Source organism: Corvus moneduloides, chromosome 20, assembly GCF_009650955.1.
Source record: "Corvus moneduloides isolate bCorMon1 chromosome 20, bCorMon1.pri, whole genome shotgun sequence".
Classification (NCBI taxonomy): Eukaryota; Metazoa; Chordata; class Aves; order Passeriformes; family Corvidae; genus Corvus; species Corvus moneduloides.
In genome coordinates, this window is record NC_045495.1 from 10,910,552 (window position 1) to 10,925,253 (window position 14,702).

The 14,702-nt window shown below is 52.1% G+C and overlaps 2 protein-coding genes across 2 annotated transcripts; one reads left to right on the plus strand and one right to left on the minus strand.

Moving 5' to 3' along the window:
- Positions 1-2,158: 2,158 nt before the first annotated feature.
- On the minus strand, positions 2,159-3,836 carry LOC116453981 (C-C motif chemokine 4 homolog). The gene is made up of 3 exons (XM_032130027.1): positions 3,525-3,836; positions 2,964-3,075; positions 2,159-2,653 (listed from the first exon to the last, which is right to left on the minus strand). Exons 1-3 carry the CDS (start codon positions 3,595-3,597, stop codon positions 2,566-2,568), a joined length of 273 nt encoding a protein of 90 aa, XP_031985918.1. The 5' UTR covers positions 3,598-3,836; the 3' UTR covers positions 2,159-2,565.
- Positions 3,837-12,194: 8,358 nt separating this feature from the next.
- Positions 12,195-13,942, plus strand: LOC116454115 (C-C motif chemokine 4 homolog). Its single transcript, XM_032130301.1, has 3 exons — positions 12,195-12,476; positions 12,972-13,086; positions 13,532-13,942. The coding sequence occupies exons 1-3, from the start codon at positions 12,407-12,409 to the stop codon at positions 13,617-13,619; spliced, it is 273 nt and encodes a 90-aa protein (XP_031986192.1). The 5' UTR covers positions 12,195-12,406; the 3' UTR covers positions 13,620-13,942.
- The last annotated feature ends 760 nt before the right edge of the window (positions 13,943-14,702 follow it).

The window sequence follows — 14,702 nt, forward strand, 5'->3', positions numbered from 1 at the left end:
TAGCACCAGTGATGGGACGTGTAAATGGGTGGGTTTAGGAGAAAGGATTCTTGGATGAAGTGGCCAGTGCAGATTGAAAAGAGAGAAATTGAAGTGGCTGAGGTGTGAGGCTAAGTTCAAACCATCAGTTCTCCAGGAGTGGCAGTGAGAGGCTGTGCCAGGATGTTCATGATGGGATTGGAGCAGGGACCAGCAGGGAGACAATGTGGACATTGGGACTGAGGGTAGCCATGGCTCCTCTCTCTTCCCAGGGCCTCTTCAAGTGAAGCTGGGACAGAGGGAACAGCCACAGGGTTCATGCTCTCAAAAAGGCGAGAGAAAAGCAGGCTATCCAGTGTTTTGCCCATGGAACCATGAAGGTCTTCTGATCTCCTGATGCTTTCTGCCACTGCAGGCAGTGAAGGAAACATTCCCTAAGTTCAGCAACCGGAAACCGAAACCAGAAAGGCTTGAGAGGGAAATTCCCACAAGTGCCTGGGCACACAGCCAGGGACTGCCTGGAGGGGAGGCAGCTGCAGCACTGGATGATCCAGCCTCTCCAGCCTGTCCCTGAATCCCGGGCATGGGATAAACCCCAGTACTCCCCTCAACTTCCCTTTCTCCAAAACATCCATCCTCCATCCCCTCTCAGCACTCAGGGTCCCAGACCAGGGACAATTTGGGGCTCCTGCAGTTCCTCTGCAGCACCAAACGCGGGGTTGGCATGTCCTCACGGGTATGGGAGACACCCAGCACCCCGTTCCCGGGCTCTTCACCCACTCCTGTCCATCCACTGGCCACTGTGCTCCAGGGTTTCACAGTGCAGTGAGGTAGCCTCACTCAGGATACACCCCCTGCAGACTTTCATCTCTCCACATATTTCCCCAGCACCAGCACCATTTCCTGGAACACAGAATGATGCTGGGCTGGGCTGCCCTTTGCTGGGATGCTGCTCCTTGGATGTCCATGACCCTCTTGCCTCCAGCCAGCTTTCCTGCCTGGAAAACACAAGACTAGAGAGAAATCACAAGACAACACAGAGGTGCTTTCCCAGCCTCAAGAGTTGCCAAATCTGACCTATAGCTGCAGCAGGAAAAAAATAAACACTAAGAGAAAGCGCTTTTTTGCTTTAGAAAGAAGAATGGGATGTGGGCAAGGCCAGGACAGCTCTGGACTATGCTGTGAGGGCACTTGAAGGTGGTCTGTAAGAAAAATGCTGACAAAACTTTTAGCAGGGCCTGTTGCTGTAGGACAAAGGGGAATGGTATTACACTGAAGAAGGTCAATTTAGAATGGACATTGGGAAGAAATTCTTCTCTGTGAGGGTGGGGAGGCCCTGGCACAGGGTGCCCAGAGAAGCTGTGGCTGCCCCAGCCCTGCAAGTGTTCCAGGCCAGGTTGGATGGGACTTAGAGCACACTGGTCCAGCAGAAGGTGTCCCTGCCCATGGCAGGGATGGAATGAGATGGGCTTTAAGTCCTTTACAACCAAAATCCTTCTGGGATTTCTTCCCAGAGTGCAGATGTCAAGGAGCCCTGAGCATGACCTCCATGGACAAGCTGTGCCCAGCACTGTGCTTTTACCCTTGGGACCTGCTCCTTCCCATTCATGTTCCCATGGAAAGCTGCATCCTGAGAACAACTGCAGCAGGTTTTCTGCTGCTTGTTTTACCCCTGCAGCAAGAGCTGGACCTTCCTCTTTGTTTTACAGGTGGGAAAGTGAGGAACAAACCCCATTGGGATGGTCAGAATGAAAGATGGGTCCCCTGTCCCTCTCCAAGCAGCACTGCCGGTCTCAGCATGACTTACTGCACACCCATGGACCAGTCTGAGGTGGGGTGTGTGGGGCTGGGAGCAGCAAGTGTGTGGGATGTGCCTGGGGAGTGTGGAGAGCAGATTCATGTGTGTAAAAGTCCCACATGTGGATACGAACACATCTAATTCTGTAGAGGATGTGGGGAGTGGGGGTGTGTGCAGTGGGGGAATGAGGTTTTGGAGGATGTTCCTGAGTCTGCAGAGTGGAAACTTTATGGGTTTGCCTCAAACCATTTTCCATCTTCATGTGTCCTACAGAGGCTCAGATGGCTCAGAGGGATGTTCTGTGTGTGAGCTGGTGAACACCACACGGAGGCACATAAGAGGGAAAAAGCAAAGGTTTTCTCCAAATTCTTTATTCTCCAGAATCATGAGTTCATGTGTATAAACCAGGGTCCCCTGTCATCCAACACTGGGTCACCCTCCTATAAATAACCCTCCCTGTCACCCCCCTATAAATAATATCATTATCCACAGGGAAAAAAGGACTGATTGCCCCATATGATAATTTCTTAAATAACTTCAAATAATACAGCAGCCGAGGCGCAGTCCCATGGGCCTGGGGTCGGGGCAGAGGGATGAGGCTGCAGCCTGGTCCGTGCAAGCCAAGGATAAGCAGCAGCTCCGAACACAAGGTGTCCTTCCAGCACTCCCTTGGGGACACCTGCAGATGCTCCTGCAGCTCCTGTTGTCCCAGGGTCCTGCTCCATGGCTGGAGCTCAGGATAACATGACTTGTCCATGATAGCAGCTGCACATGCTCTCCTGCTTGGCTCAGTTCTGCTCCAAGATTTGCAGGTGTCTTTGGACCCAGGTGTTTTTGGGATTGGCACAGACCTGGTGGCCTTCCTTTGTGACAAACCTGTGGAACAGGGATGGGACATGTTAGATCTCTGCTCACACCTGCTTCCCAGGAGAGCCTGGGTCCCAGCTTTGAGCATCACAAGAGGTTTACCCCTACGCTCCCCACTCCCATCCCTTGTCCCACACTGCCTCCTCCACTCCTGCAAGAGCACCCCCGGGTATCCCCAGCAATCCCTGTGTGAGCCTTTTCTCCTTGGTATTCCCCTCTCCCTGCTGTGTTCCTGCACCCCCCTTGCTGTGCAGAGCTGGTCAGCCCCCCATCCCCCCCCAGCGGCTGTCCCCACCCTGTCCCCCGTGCTGGCACTCACACGACAGCCGTCAGGGGACAACTGCTGCTGGTGATATAATGACGCTGGATGCGCTTCCATGGGAGCTTGTGCTGTGTATATTTGACACAGCAGATTGGGAGGTCAGATCCAGCTAGAAGAGGCAAAGGAAGACAATGTGAGCAGTGGGAGCTGTGCTGTCAGGGAAGGTAGTGAGGAATTAGAGAATAATTAAGGTTGAAATGGACATGGGGGGATCATCTGGTCCAATGCCACGAGCAGTATCAAGGTACTGTGGGAGATTCTCAACCTGCCATTGATCAGAGCTTCACTTCCCCAACTCCTCCAGCCCCAGGGCAGAGGCTGAAATCCTTCAACTCTAACCAGGAATAAGTGCTCTGAGCCCAGGGTGGATGGATGGACGGATGGATGGATGGATGATTTTCTAATTCCAGGGTTCCTACATGCAGCTGATCTCTGGGCAGAGTGGAGAGTGGCACAAATGCTGATAAATTCCCGGTTATCTCCATGGGAGCTCAATGGGGAAATAACACTGAAGGCCCAGATCTGTTCTCCCTTCACAAATGAAAAAGCAGGACTCACCTGGACCAGAGAAAGTCTGGGAGAAGGAGGCTGAAATGAGGAGAAGAGCCAATCCAGCTGCAGAGACCTTCATCTTTCCGTCAGGCGAGGGCTGTCGGAGCAGGACCAGAAGCTCCGGAAGATGCAGCTCAGTGTGCAGCAGCTGGATTCAGCCCCCTTTTAAAAAGGAGTCCTGGAGGCAGCTGGGAGAAGCCGAAATGGAAATTCCAACATGATGAAAAAGGATGACATGAAAGTGAAAATAGCTGAAAGGAATTAGATGGAACAGAAAAAAGTAAGGCAGAATGGAATATGGTTCACAATGCCAAGTGACTCAGCACTCATTTTTGCTTTATTCAAAACAAAAGGAAACTAAAATATGCCAAGTGGCCTGGACACAAAGAGGAGAACGGTCCCTCTGGACTCCAGGGGGAGTTTCCCAGTGAAGCTGTTTAGGGAAAGACAATGTTTGTGTAAGATTATGCAGCTCTGGAAAAAACCCCACCAGGCAGCACAGAAGTGCTCTCGTGCCATGTGTGCTGGGTGTTTGCCAGAGACTACTGAGCTGCTGCCCCAGAGCTCAGGGGTGGCTGCACTGAGGGCTCTGTGCCACCCCAAACACTCTGCCTGCCCGCCCCACACCCACAGGGCTGGTGAGGAGCTGAGGCTTGAAATCATCCAGCCCAGTCTGTGGGAAGGCTGCCCAGGACCATCTCCAGGTGGGCTATGAGACCCCACAGCCTTTCTGGACAGCCTGTTTCAGAGTGCAATAAAGTTTTATCTGGTGTCTAAATAGAATTTCTCATTGCCTCTTGTCCTGTCAGTGGCTACCACTGAGGAGAGTTGGGCTGCATCTGCTTTGCTCCACACACGTTGGTAAGAATCCCCTGAGCCTTCTCCAGCCTGAACTGTACCAGCATCTTCTCCCTGGAGAGATGCTCCTGTCTCTTCATCATCTCTGTGGCCCTTTGCTGGACTCCCTCCAGCATGTCCATAGGTCTCTAACCCTGGGGAGCCCGGAACTGGACCCAGCACTCGAGGAACAGCCTCAAAAGTGCTGAGTAGAGGGGAAAGGTGTGACAACCCCTCCTCCCAGCTTTGTGTCACCTGCCAGCTTGCTAAGGGCGCCCTTTGTCCCATCAGCCAGGACATGAAGATATTAAGTATCGATCTCTGGGTTTCCCCGCTGTTGCCTTGGCATCCAGCTGGACTTTGTGCCATGGATCACAGCCCTCCAAGCACAGTATCCAGCCCATTCTTGCCTCTCTCACTGCTGTTTAACTAACCCACCCTTCATCAGTTTGCCCTTAGCAGTCACAGGCATCCCAAAGGGCAGGATCCCACCTGGGAGCAGGGAGTTCACTGGCAAAAGGGGTTTGCCACACCTGAGACATTTTTCCAGCCTCAGCCACTCCCTCCAAAAGATGGCTTGGGTAGAAGATGGATTTTCTGGCTAAAGAGGTGAGAAGAAAGTGGCGGACAACCTGCCTGACATGGGAGAGACTTGCAAGTCTCAGCAGGCCAACAACTCAGGGCAGCTCCTTGGGGAGAAGGGAGAGGGATGACCTAGGCTTCCTGATGTCCTGTCACATTCTGGGCACACAGTCAAAGACCCCACCACTGCAGAGAGGATGCTCAGGCCTCTGGTTGTATTCCTGAGCCTGGATTTTCTCTCCCAGGAGTCTAAACCCCCTGCTTGGCTACCCTGGATCTGCACATGAGAGCAATGGAGGTACTGTCCTTCACCAGCTGGCTTGTCCCTGGCCGGGACTGAAAGAAGAAGGTTGGAGGTTCCTGAGACTGGTGATGGTCTGTTCCTTCCCATGCTTATCCCATGGGGAGGATTTGTTTTGCATTCCTCCTTTCCCTCATGGTCTTGTCCTGCATTACATTCCTGATGCTGCCGGCCGTGACTCATCCTCATCTGGGCAGCGACCTCACCGGAGTGGCCAAGGGTGTGCTTTTAGAGGGGACAAATGCTCTGTAAGTCCTGAATGGATATCAGAGAAGGTGGTGGTTTTTGCCAGAAGCAAGCTCTGGCAGGATCAGCTCTTTGTTCCCTTGGTAAGTCTGATCAGCTCAGCACAGAACAAGAAGCGGCTCCAGCTTTTGGCTGAATTGCTGCTGAAAAAAACCAAATTGTGGCTTTTTGCCACGGAAATAATTCATTCAGAAACCAACAGTGGGGGCTTTATGTTCCTCTGTTCTTGCAACTCACATGTGAGTGCGTGCTCGGGGAAGTGACAAACGCCAGCGCTGCGTGGAGCGGTGACAGAGGCTGCAGAAAGGCACCCTGCGGCTGGCACCAGCCAGTGACAGCTTTGCTCATGGGAACTTCGCACCTTCTGCTCACCAGCTGCTGCCTGCAAGGCACAAACCATGAGGCTGGTTATGTGCACGGGGCACAGGGGGATGTGGGGAGGCGTGGTGGCTGTGATGGGACCTGCAGCTCTGTCTTTGACCTGGAAACTCTGAGATGGTCAGTGTGAGGAAAGAAAGTATAACTGAATGTGAGGAGCTGAAGAAGGAGGAGGAGGCGGAGGAGGAGGAGGTGCTGCAAAGAGCTCCTGCAGCTGCAGCCCCTCGGTTGTGTCACCAGTGGATGCCCACAGAGCTGCTTTGTCAGCGGGGTTGTTGTTTCCCCCAGAATGCTGGGAAGCCTGCTGGAAAGGGGGGGCACCTCCTCCCCATCACAGACACCCCCCCGCCCCCAGGGCTCCAGCTTTGAGTCACCGGCTGCCAGCCCTGGAGCTCCTGCCAGGATGATGCCGAGTGAGTCGCCCTTGCCGACCTCCGGGGCGGTTTTCTGGTTTCGGTTTTCTGCTTCTGGCCACTGGTTTTCGCTTCTCTGGCAAATCCCAGAGCCCTCTGCTACTGCAGTTCCTGTAGTTTAAGTGTTTATGAGCTGACGCCTCTCAAGGTTCCTTTATTATTCCTGGAAACAAGCCATTCTTTACCACTTTAGCCTCACCCGACTGGGGTATGAGGTTTGTTTTGGTGCAGGCAGGATAGAAATAGAAAGCTAAAATTATTCAAAGGAGAAGAGTGTAGGGAAGGATGTTATGGGGGTGCTGAGCCTGCATCCCATGGGATATAAACAGTGACAAGGATTAGCCCAGAAGCTTTCAAACTCCTTCAAGCTCCCCTGAAATCGTGCCCTCGCCTATAGCCACAGGTCACAAAGCCAAGAACCCAGGGCAGGGGCATGGGGGTACTTTGCCCATGGGTGATGGTGAGGGTTCTCCCCAGGATTGTGGGGGACTTTGTCAGCCCCCCCCAGGGGCACAGCTCACCCGTGGGGGCTGCACTATCCCAGCCCTGGCACTGAAGGACCTTGGAGCACAGAAAGGAGTATTATTATCCCCGTTACTTCCTGTAGCCTTTTCTCCTCCTTCTGTAAGTCCACAAGTGGATGCAGGCTCTGGGGAGCGGGATGATCCATTTGGGAGATGCTGGTGGCTTCACCTGGGGCAGAGGTGAGGTGCTCTGGGGGTCACAGCACAGCACTGTCCCTCAGGTGACCCCTGATCGAGCCCAGCTCCCTCTACTCCCACTCACAAACCGAGCCCAGCAAGTCCCAGCATGTGGCTGCGCATTCTTGCATGGTCCCCAAGGGATGCAGGAACCCTGGGGCTGGGGAGGGCAGGGGATGCTGTGGCTGTGGAGGCTGTGGGGAGATGCAGGAGAGGCCGTGGGGCAGTGGAAGGGTGCAAGAGCCCACAGGGGGAGGCTGCAGGGCCATGAAGTGATGGAGGAGAGGCTGTGGAGCTGTGGCATATCAGTGAGCAGTGCCAAAGCTCTCCGAGCCCTCCCCTCTCCCCCAGGGGATGCGGGTGCCAGGCACAGCCCGTGCTAGCTGGGGCAGCCAGACAATATCCCCTTTGAAGGGCACAAACCCATCTGGGTGGCAAAACCCTCCACATCACGTGGGACAGGACCTGCACTTCAGAGAAACGCTGCCGAACACCCCAACCTCCAACCAGCCGCACACATGGGAAGTGGTTTTACAGTTTTGAATACATCATGAGGCCAGTAAACACCAGTGCATGACCATGGCTGTTCACTGGCAGCTGCAGAGCTCACGCCCCGCTGTGGGACCGGGGCTCGCACCTCCCGTGGGGCTCCGAGCTCCCCGCAGTGACACAGCCCTGCCAGGACCCTGCAGAGAGGGGCCAGCGCTGGGCAAGGGAGTCTGGGGGCCATCAGTCCCCACCCCTGGAGGGGTTTAACAGATGTGTGGATGTGGCACTTGGGGACCTGGGTAAGTGGTGGCCCTGGTAATGCCTGGAGGATGGTTGGACTCGATGATCTCAGAGGGCTTTTCCAGCCTAAATGATTCCATGATTCCATGATTGGGGAAGTCCTCCAGCTGTGGCAATGGCCCTGACACAAGTTTAAAGGTTATCCCTGCTCTCAGGGGAGGTTGTGGTTCTAACCTGTGGGGATCAGCCAGACATCCCACGCTCCCTGGGGGGACCTCCACCCACCCCATCCCAAAAAGCCTAGAAATCTGCACACCAGGAGCACCAATGAAAATGAAAACTATTTGTATCTTATGTATTTTTATTTTTCCTCGATTATAATGGGCAGGCAAGGCCCACTGGATTCACTAAAAGTGGGTTTGGTTTTCATAGAATCATAGAATCAAAAAGTTGGAAGGGACCTTAAAGACCACTTTATTCACCCCCTGCCATGGGCAGGGACACATTCTGCTGTCGCAGCTGCTCCAAGCCCCAATGTCCAGCCTGGCCTTGGGCACTTCCAGGGATCCAGGGGCAGCCACAGCTGCTCTGGGCACCCTGTGCCAGGGCCTGCCCACCCTCCCAGGGAAGGATTTCTTCCTCATATCTATTCTAACTCTACCCTCTTTTAGTTTCCATCACAGCAGAGCTCTGAATTTTCAGCCTGGTCCTCCTTGCTCTTCCTGGGGCACTCACCAACGATCTGCGGGAGGTGGGCAGAGGATGCAGTCCCAGGAGAGACACTTTGTCTGGTCCTCCCAGACTTTTGGGGTTTGAGGGATGCTGAAGGGGCTGGGTTGGGTATGTCCCAGTCCCTGGAGCCAGCAGTCAGGGTGAACCAGGGGCACAGCCCCACAGTCACCTCCCTAAGGCTCAAAAATTGCAAAAACTCAGGTTTCCCCTGTTTCTTTCTTTGCATGCCAAGAATGGAGAGGGGTGTGGAGCAAAGAGGCTTTTTTATTTCACTTTAATTTGCTTTGAAATACTGTACCCTCCATCCTCTTTGCTTTGCTCTGCTTCAAAAGAAAGGCCAGGAAAAATCTGAGGCATCAGCCATTAGAAAGAAGAGCACTTCCCAGAATATTTTATTTTGTAAAATGCCTTTGCTGGAGAAGGATGGGACCTTTATCAAGATACACATTTCTTATCAGCTATGACCGGCTTCCTGTCCTGACATGACTTTGGGGAAACACAAAGTGTTTCCTGTGGAACCAGCCAGAGGTGACCGGCCAAGTTGGCCATGCTCTCCCCTGGACCCACCACACTGGAGACAGATGGTCCCCAGTCACTCCCACAGGCACAGGTTCTTACTGGAGTCAGTTCCAGGATGTGACATCATCTAAAAAATTCCAACATTTCTCCAGAAATGTCAAGAATGGTGGGGGTGAAATTTCTGGACACTGATGTAATGTCACTGGTGCTGGAGCTGGAGCTGGAGCAGGGCAGGATGGAGTTGGAGAGGTCGGTGGATCTTGGCTTAGGGGCAATTTCTGAACTCAAGACATCTTTCATTACTTCCTTTTCTGAGTGAATCCCAGTTCCTCAGCATTAAACCCTGCTATAAATAGCAGCTTACATCAGCCAATGTCACCAGTTTTTTCCAGGTTCCCCATTAATTAAGACAGAGAATTTCCCTATTTCTGCTGTCACTGAATTTATTTTAGGCATTTGCTTTACTTAGCACTTTCTTCTGGGATTTTTTGGGGGACTTGTAGAAAACCTCAATCATATCCCTCTGTGTAAAACAGGGCAACATCCTTCAGATGGCAAATCCCACTGACTCCAAGCACTGCCTGCTGGATCAGGAATTCTGAAGCCACCTGACGGGAAAACTTCCTTTTTACACCACCACTTTGCTGTGTAATTAAATTAATTCCCCCAGAGATGTTCCAGCCCACTTTTCCCACTCTTCCATGGCCATTTTCATGTCTCAAGGCACCTCCCAGGGAAAATGGTTCCTCATCTGAGACACACTCAACCATCCTTCCTAAAAGGGCGAAGAGCTGGAAGAGATGACTTTCTCTTTTCATCATCACTGGAATGTGGGAAGTGGGTAAGGAAACATTTTTTAGGAGCATGTTGCAACATCCCAGGGCATCACCGGCATGACTGTAGCCTCCCACCTCCATCCAGCTGGCCACAAGCTGGCACAGCAGGAGCCTTTGTCAGATTTCTAAGGAAGAATTTGATTGCTAGAAACCAAGCAACTTGGCTTTGGGGTTATTTTTGGCTCTCAGCAGTGGAAAAGTTTCAGCCCTTACAAGTCCCCTGTAACACACATTACCTCAACTAAACTGATTCTAAACTGATCCTAAACTGATTCAGCTAAACTAAGGAAATTTTTGCTTTTATTAATTTCAAAATAGTCCCCAAGAGGTCAAAATAATTTGCTGACAAAGGGATTAAGGCGCAGAGGTGTCCAGCCTGAAAGGGAAAATCCCTCATTGAAAACATTTGAATAATCAAAGCAGATCCCAAACTAATTCTTCTGTTTTCATGAAATTCGTCATTTATCAGAACATCTCTCCACATTTTGGCACCGTGAGCCTCGGGAGCAGGACAGGAGCACTCGGCTGCAGGGGCTGGATCTCCAGGCATAACCCGCGGATGCTTGAGGGCACAATCAGAGGAGCAGCTCAGAGACAAACCATGCTCCTCCATCCATGTACAAGTTATATTTCCTGAGCAGCCAGACAGGATCCAAGGGAGCTGACGCTCACTCCCTCCCACCCCAGCTGGCGTCGTCAGAACGCCAGGTTCCCACCTCCTGCCTGGCTGAGTGCCCTGCATGTGGAGGCAGGCTCTCTCCTCATCTTCCCAGGATATTTGGGGACAAGCAAGATGACAAACAGAGTGAGGGAATGGGATCTGGACTGATGAGTGAGCCTGCAAGGTGCCTCTCTGCAGAGGGAAAGATGGAAACGGGCCAGATCAGCTCTGAAAGGGGATGCTCAGCTTGGCAAGAGCCATATTTGCTCCGTGGGGTAGATGTGCCCTCCCCAGCCTGGGTGAAAGCCACCACCACATCTCCCAGCAGGAGCCTCCCTGAGGGTGGGACAAATCTGTGGCTTCTCCTGTGCCTTGTCCTCTGGACCCCTCGCCGTCCACCTGGAGCAGGGCAGGTCCCCTGCATGGAGCTAACCTGGCACGGCTGGTGGAGGGTGGAGAATACTGGGAAAATACCCGGTTATTTACAAAAGGTTCCTGGGGCAGTAGCTGGAAACCTTTAATAGAACCAGGATGAGTCAATGCCCAGCGCTGCTGGGGGGAGTACAGAGGTGCCGGGGTGAGGTTGGGTTGCTCCACTTCGCTTTATAAACCTTCCACTGGCTTTCAGGAAGTGTCTATCAAGACATCACCACTCCATGATGTCTTGAAAATAACAAAATGGAGACATTCCCTGGGAATGTATGCTTTCCTGTAGAGAACAGATATCCTTCTAGGAACATCTTGGTCCAGCTGGACAGCCCTCAGCTCTTCCCAGAGCACTCATCACCTCCCTGCCTGGCCTTCCCTCTCCTCCTCAGGGAGTCTGTTACACCTTCATGGCTCTCTGTGTGGAGGGTGGTGGCTTCTTCCCAGTGAGCCATCTCTGTCCCACCCTTTGCCCAGCCTTCACAGTGCTCTTACTCTCTCCCATATATTGTACTGCTTCTCCACTCTGTGGTCATTTGCTCTCATCAGCTGAGACAGGATACTCTTTTCTTCCCAACCTCCCAGTTTCTGCCCATGCTCTCACCCCACAGTTCATCTGCTCCTCATTTTCAGAAGCACTGTTTCCTTCCTCACCCTGCACTTCAGAGAAATTCTCTCTGCCTCATCTTCAGAGTTACAAGTCTCTACACTTCTTTCAGCTCTCTGCATCCCCATGCCCAGACAACCAGTAGTGCTTGAATTTTAACTGTATAATCTAAATTGTAATTTAATGTCTCCTTATAGGACCTGGAGTGCATCAGGCAGTTCCAGGAGATAACAAATAGCCCATCTCAGCTCTCCTTTCCCTTAAATTGATGGGGAAACTTGAGTGTTTCAGCTTCTGAGACTCCTCTTTCATGCCTACCACTACCTGTGCCAGTGCCTGCCCTGAACCACCTCCAACCATGGGGAGCACATGCAGGACACTGGTGACAGCTCCCACCTCCTGCTCCTGGGCAGCAAGGGCTTTGCAGATATGGGAGGGGAGAATTCCACGGTAAAGGAGTCTTCAGTCTCTTTTTCCCTAACCAGCCTCATCCCACGAATGCTCCTGGGCCCTCCAGCGCAGCTCTTGCACTGATACTCTCTCCCCTCTGAGCTGCCTGGGAAGGTTGGGTAACAGGGGACTTAACAAATGCAGGAACCTCCACAGAGGAACTTCTTACTAAGGGACAGGCATGAAAGAAGCAGAAATAGCCACAGTGACTGTTTCATATCCTGTGTCACTGGGGAGGCACTGAATCGAGCAGGGAGCTTCACTCTTCCGGGGCTGGGGCTGCTCTGTTCCATCACGAGACTGCACCATGAGTGGACTCTGGTGGAAATTCCACCATGCCTACGCAAGTCACCGCATGGACCTCTCGCCCCATAAATTGAGGGGCTGCTGATGGTCTCAGCATCAGACAGCAAAGAGCCTTCCAAGCTTCCCTTGCCTGCTCCAGCTCCAGCCACCACTTCTTCACCGATATGAAGGTGTCTGTGGTTGCCCTGGCCATCCTCATCGCTGCCTTCTGCTATCAGACCTCTGCTGCTCCACGTAAGTCCGGGCTCTCCCCACCTTCCCTAAATGGGGACAGGAGAGATGTCTCTGCTGGAACCGTCCCTTCTGCCAGCACTTCCACTCCAGGTCCCTCCCTCTGTCCCACCATCTTCTGGCAGGTGCTCTGGGGCTGTGGGACAGGCACAGCTCAAAGACCATTAGCATAAAACCTAAAGTTTTTTTTACCCTTTTTAGGGTAAAACCACAACCATGCTCCCCACCCCTGCTACAGAGGTCAAATGTGGGCACCCTGAGGAGGGCTAGGGGTGGCCAGGTTTGGGCTGGGAGATGTTGTCTGGTGACATGGGCTGTGTCAATGCCAGCTCAGCGTGAACCCAACAGGGAAACAACTGAAGGAAGAAGAAGAAAAAAGACCCCATCTTTTCTCTTCCTCCTCCACATCCTCCCTGCTCCCTAGACCCAGGGATGGGTGATCCCAGCTCCTGGCCCTGTTCCCCATCCCTTGCTCATGACTGTCTTTACCCTTCACAGTTGGCTCTGATCCACCGACCTCCTGCTGCTTCTCCTACATCTCCCGGCAGCTGCCCCGCAGCTTCGTGACGGATTACTATGAAACCAACAGCCAGTGCTCCCAGCCTGCTGTCGTGTAAGTCCCTCCTCTGGGGCAGGGTTTGGGATGAGAAGCCCGGGAGGAGAAGGCCCCTTTTCCAAAGACAGGGAATGAAGGCTGGGGTAGACAAGAAGTACAAGGCGATGCTTGGAGCACAGAAGCCTCATGCTGGTCCTGCTCTACGCCTTTGCAGATAAAACTGGTGGCTGCTGGATAGGATGGGCAAGGCATGGAGCTGCTCATCCTTGGGAGAGGCTGGGCTTGGGCAGGGCTCTTGTCCCAGCTATGGAAGTGCTCCAGGCCAGGTTGGATGGGGCTTGGAGCAACCTGGTCTGGTGGAGGGTGTCCCTGCCCATGGCAGGGGGTGGAACTGGATGAGCCTTAAGGTGCCTTCCGACCCAAACCATTCCATAATTCCATGATTCTGTGATTCTCCATTCAGTGCTCTCCCACCAAAAACTGACCTCCTCTCACCCCACAGGTTTATCACCAGGAAGGGCCGGGAAGTCTGCGCCAACCCCGTGGAGGACTGGGTCCAGCAGTACGTGAATGAGCTGGAGCTGGACTGAGGTCCTGGACAGATCCAGCTGCTCCATGTCCCCAGCTGCCGGGATGGGCGAGCATGACCAGCTGGGGTTCATTGGAAATGCTTCAATGTCATTTAGAGCTAGCTGAGAAACTGAAAACATTCCAAAATCCAACTTAATGTTGTGCTATTTAATTTTTTATAGGGGAGGGATCAGGTGCAATAACTCTGAGATAAAAAATAACTTTATTTAATATATGTATTTTTTTTAATGTAGACTCAGGTCGTATTTTCTGTATTTAAGTACATGTATTTTTGACATAAAATTCAATTCAGATGTCAATAAATGAATATTTTTGTAAGAACCTTCTGCGTTTGCTTCTGTTACAATCCTTTGGGATGACAATAGCTGAAATTATAATAGTGACAGCAAGTTCTTTATTTCCTTTTCCACACTGTCAAAACTCCCACAACTTTCTGTGTCTGAACATACTGTTTTGCAAAATAATAATGAGAAAAGCCATGAAGGAGGAGGTGTGAGAAGGGCAGGGATTACCTTCAGGTAACTTGTCTTAAGCTTTTTATAAGGTATTTAATCTCCATTAATTATGACAACTGGAAGCTCATTAAATTCCACTGCTGGCCCCATTATAGTCAATCAAAATATTACCTTTAGGGGCTGAAATTTAACACATTGGCTGTTTTAGGGAAAGCTTTCTGAGAGCTGCAGGAAAAATGGATCATCTATTTCCAGAGCTGAGGGTGGAAAAGATATGTTTCACTGCAAGAATTTTAGAATTATTTCAAAAAGCTTTCATTTAGCTGGGACATGAAGCTTAGCAGATATTCCCCTCTCAGTAATACCTTGACTCCAAAACCTGCTTATCTCTGGAGATGCCTGTCCAGAGATGACCATGCCAGACGCAGCCCAGGGCAGGACCTGTCCCTGCAAGGAAACAGCTCCACTGGTCCCCCCTGGAGCTGAAGGAGATGGAGCCCACCTCAGTGAAGGTATTTCCCACATCCCTGATGGCATTTCCCACACCACCGATGGTATTTGGGATGCTCTGATCAGCTCTGGACAGGCTCTGTTGGATCAGCATGGAGGATTTGGGTTCCTCCTGCC

Coding starts and splice junctions, on each gene's coding strand:
- LOC116453981 (XM_032130027.1), bottom strand. CDS start 3,597: ATGAAGGTCTCTGCAGCTGGATTGGCTCTTCTCCTCATTTCAGCCTCC. Junction 3,076..3,524: donor CCAGACTTTCTCTGGTCCAG/GTGAGTCCTGCT, acceptor TGCCTCTTCTAG/CTGGATCTGACCTCCCAATC. Junction 2,654..2,963: donor TGTCCCCTGACGGCTGTCGT/GTGAGTGCCAGC, acceptor CCTGTTCCACAG/GTTTGTCACAAAGGAAGGCC.
- LOC116454115 (XM_032130301.1), top strand. CDS start 12,407: ATGAAGGTGTCTGTGGTTGCCCTGGCCATCCTCATCGCTGCCTTCTGC. Junction 12,477..12,971: donor TCAGACCTCTGCTGCTCCAC/GTAAGTCCGGGC, acceptor TACCCTTCACAG/TTGGCTCTGATCCACCGACC. Junction 13,087..13,531: donor TGCTCCCAGCCTGCTGTCGT/GTAAGTCCCTCC, acceptor CTCACCCCACAG/GTTTATCACCAGGAAGGGCC.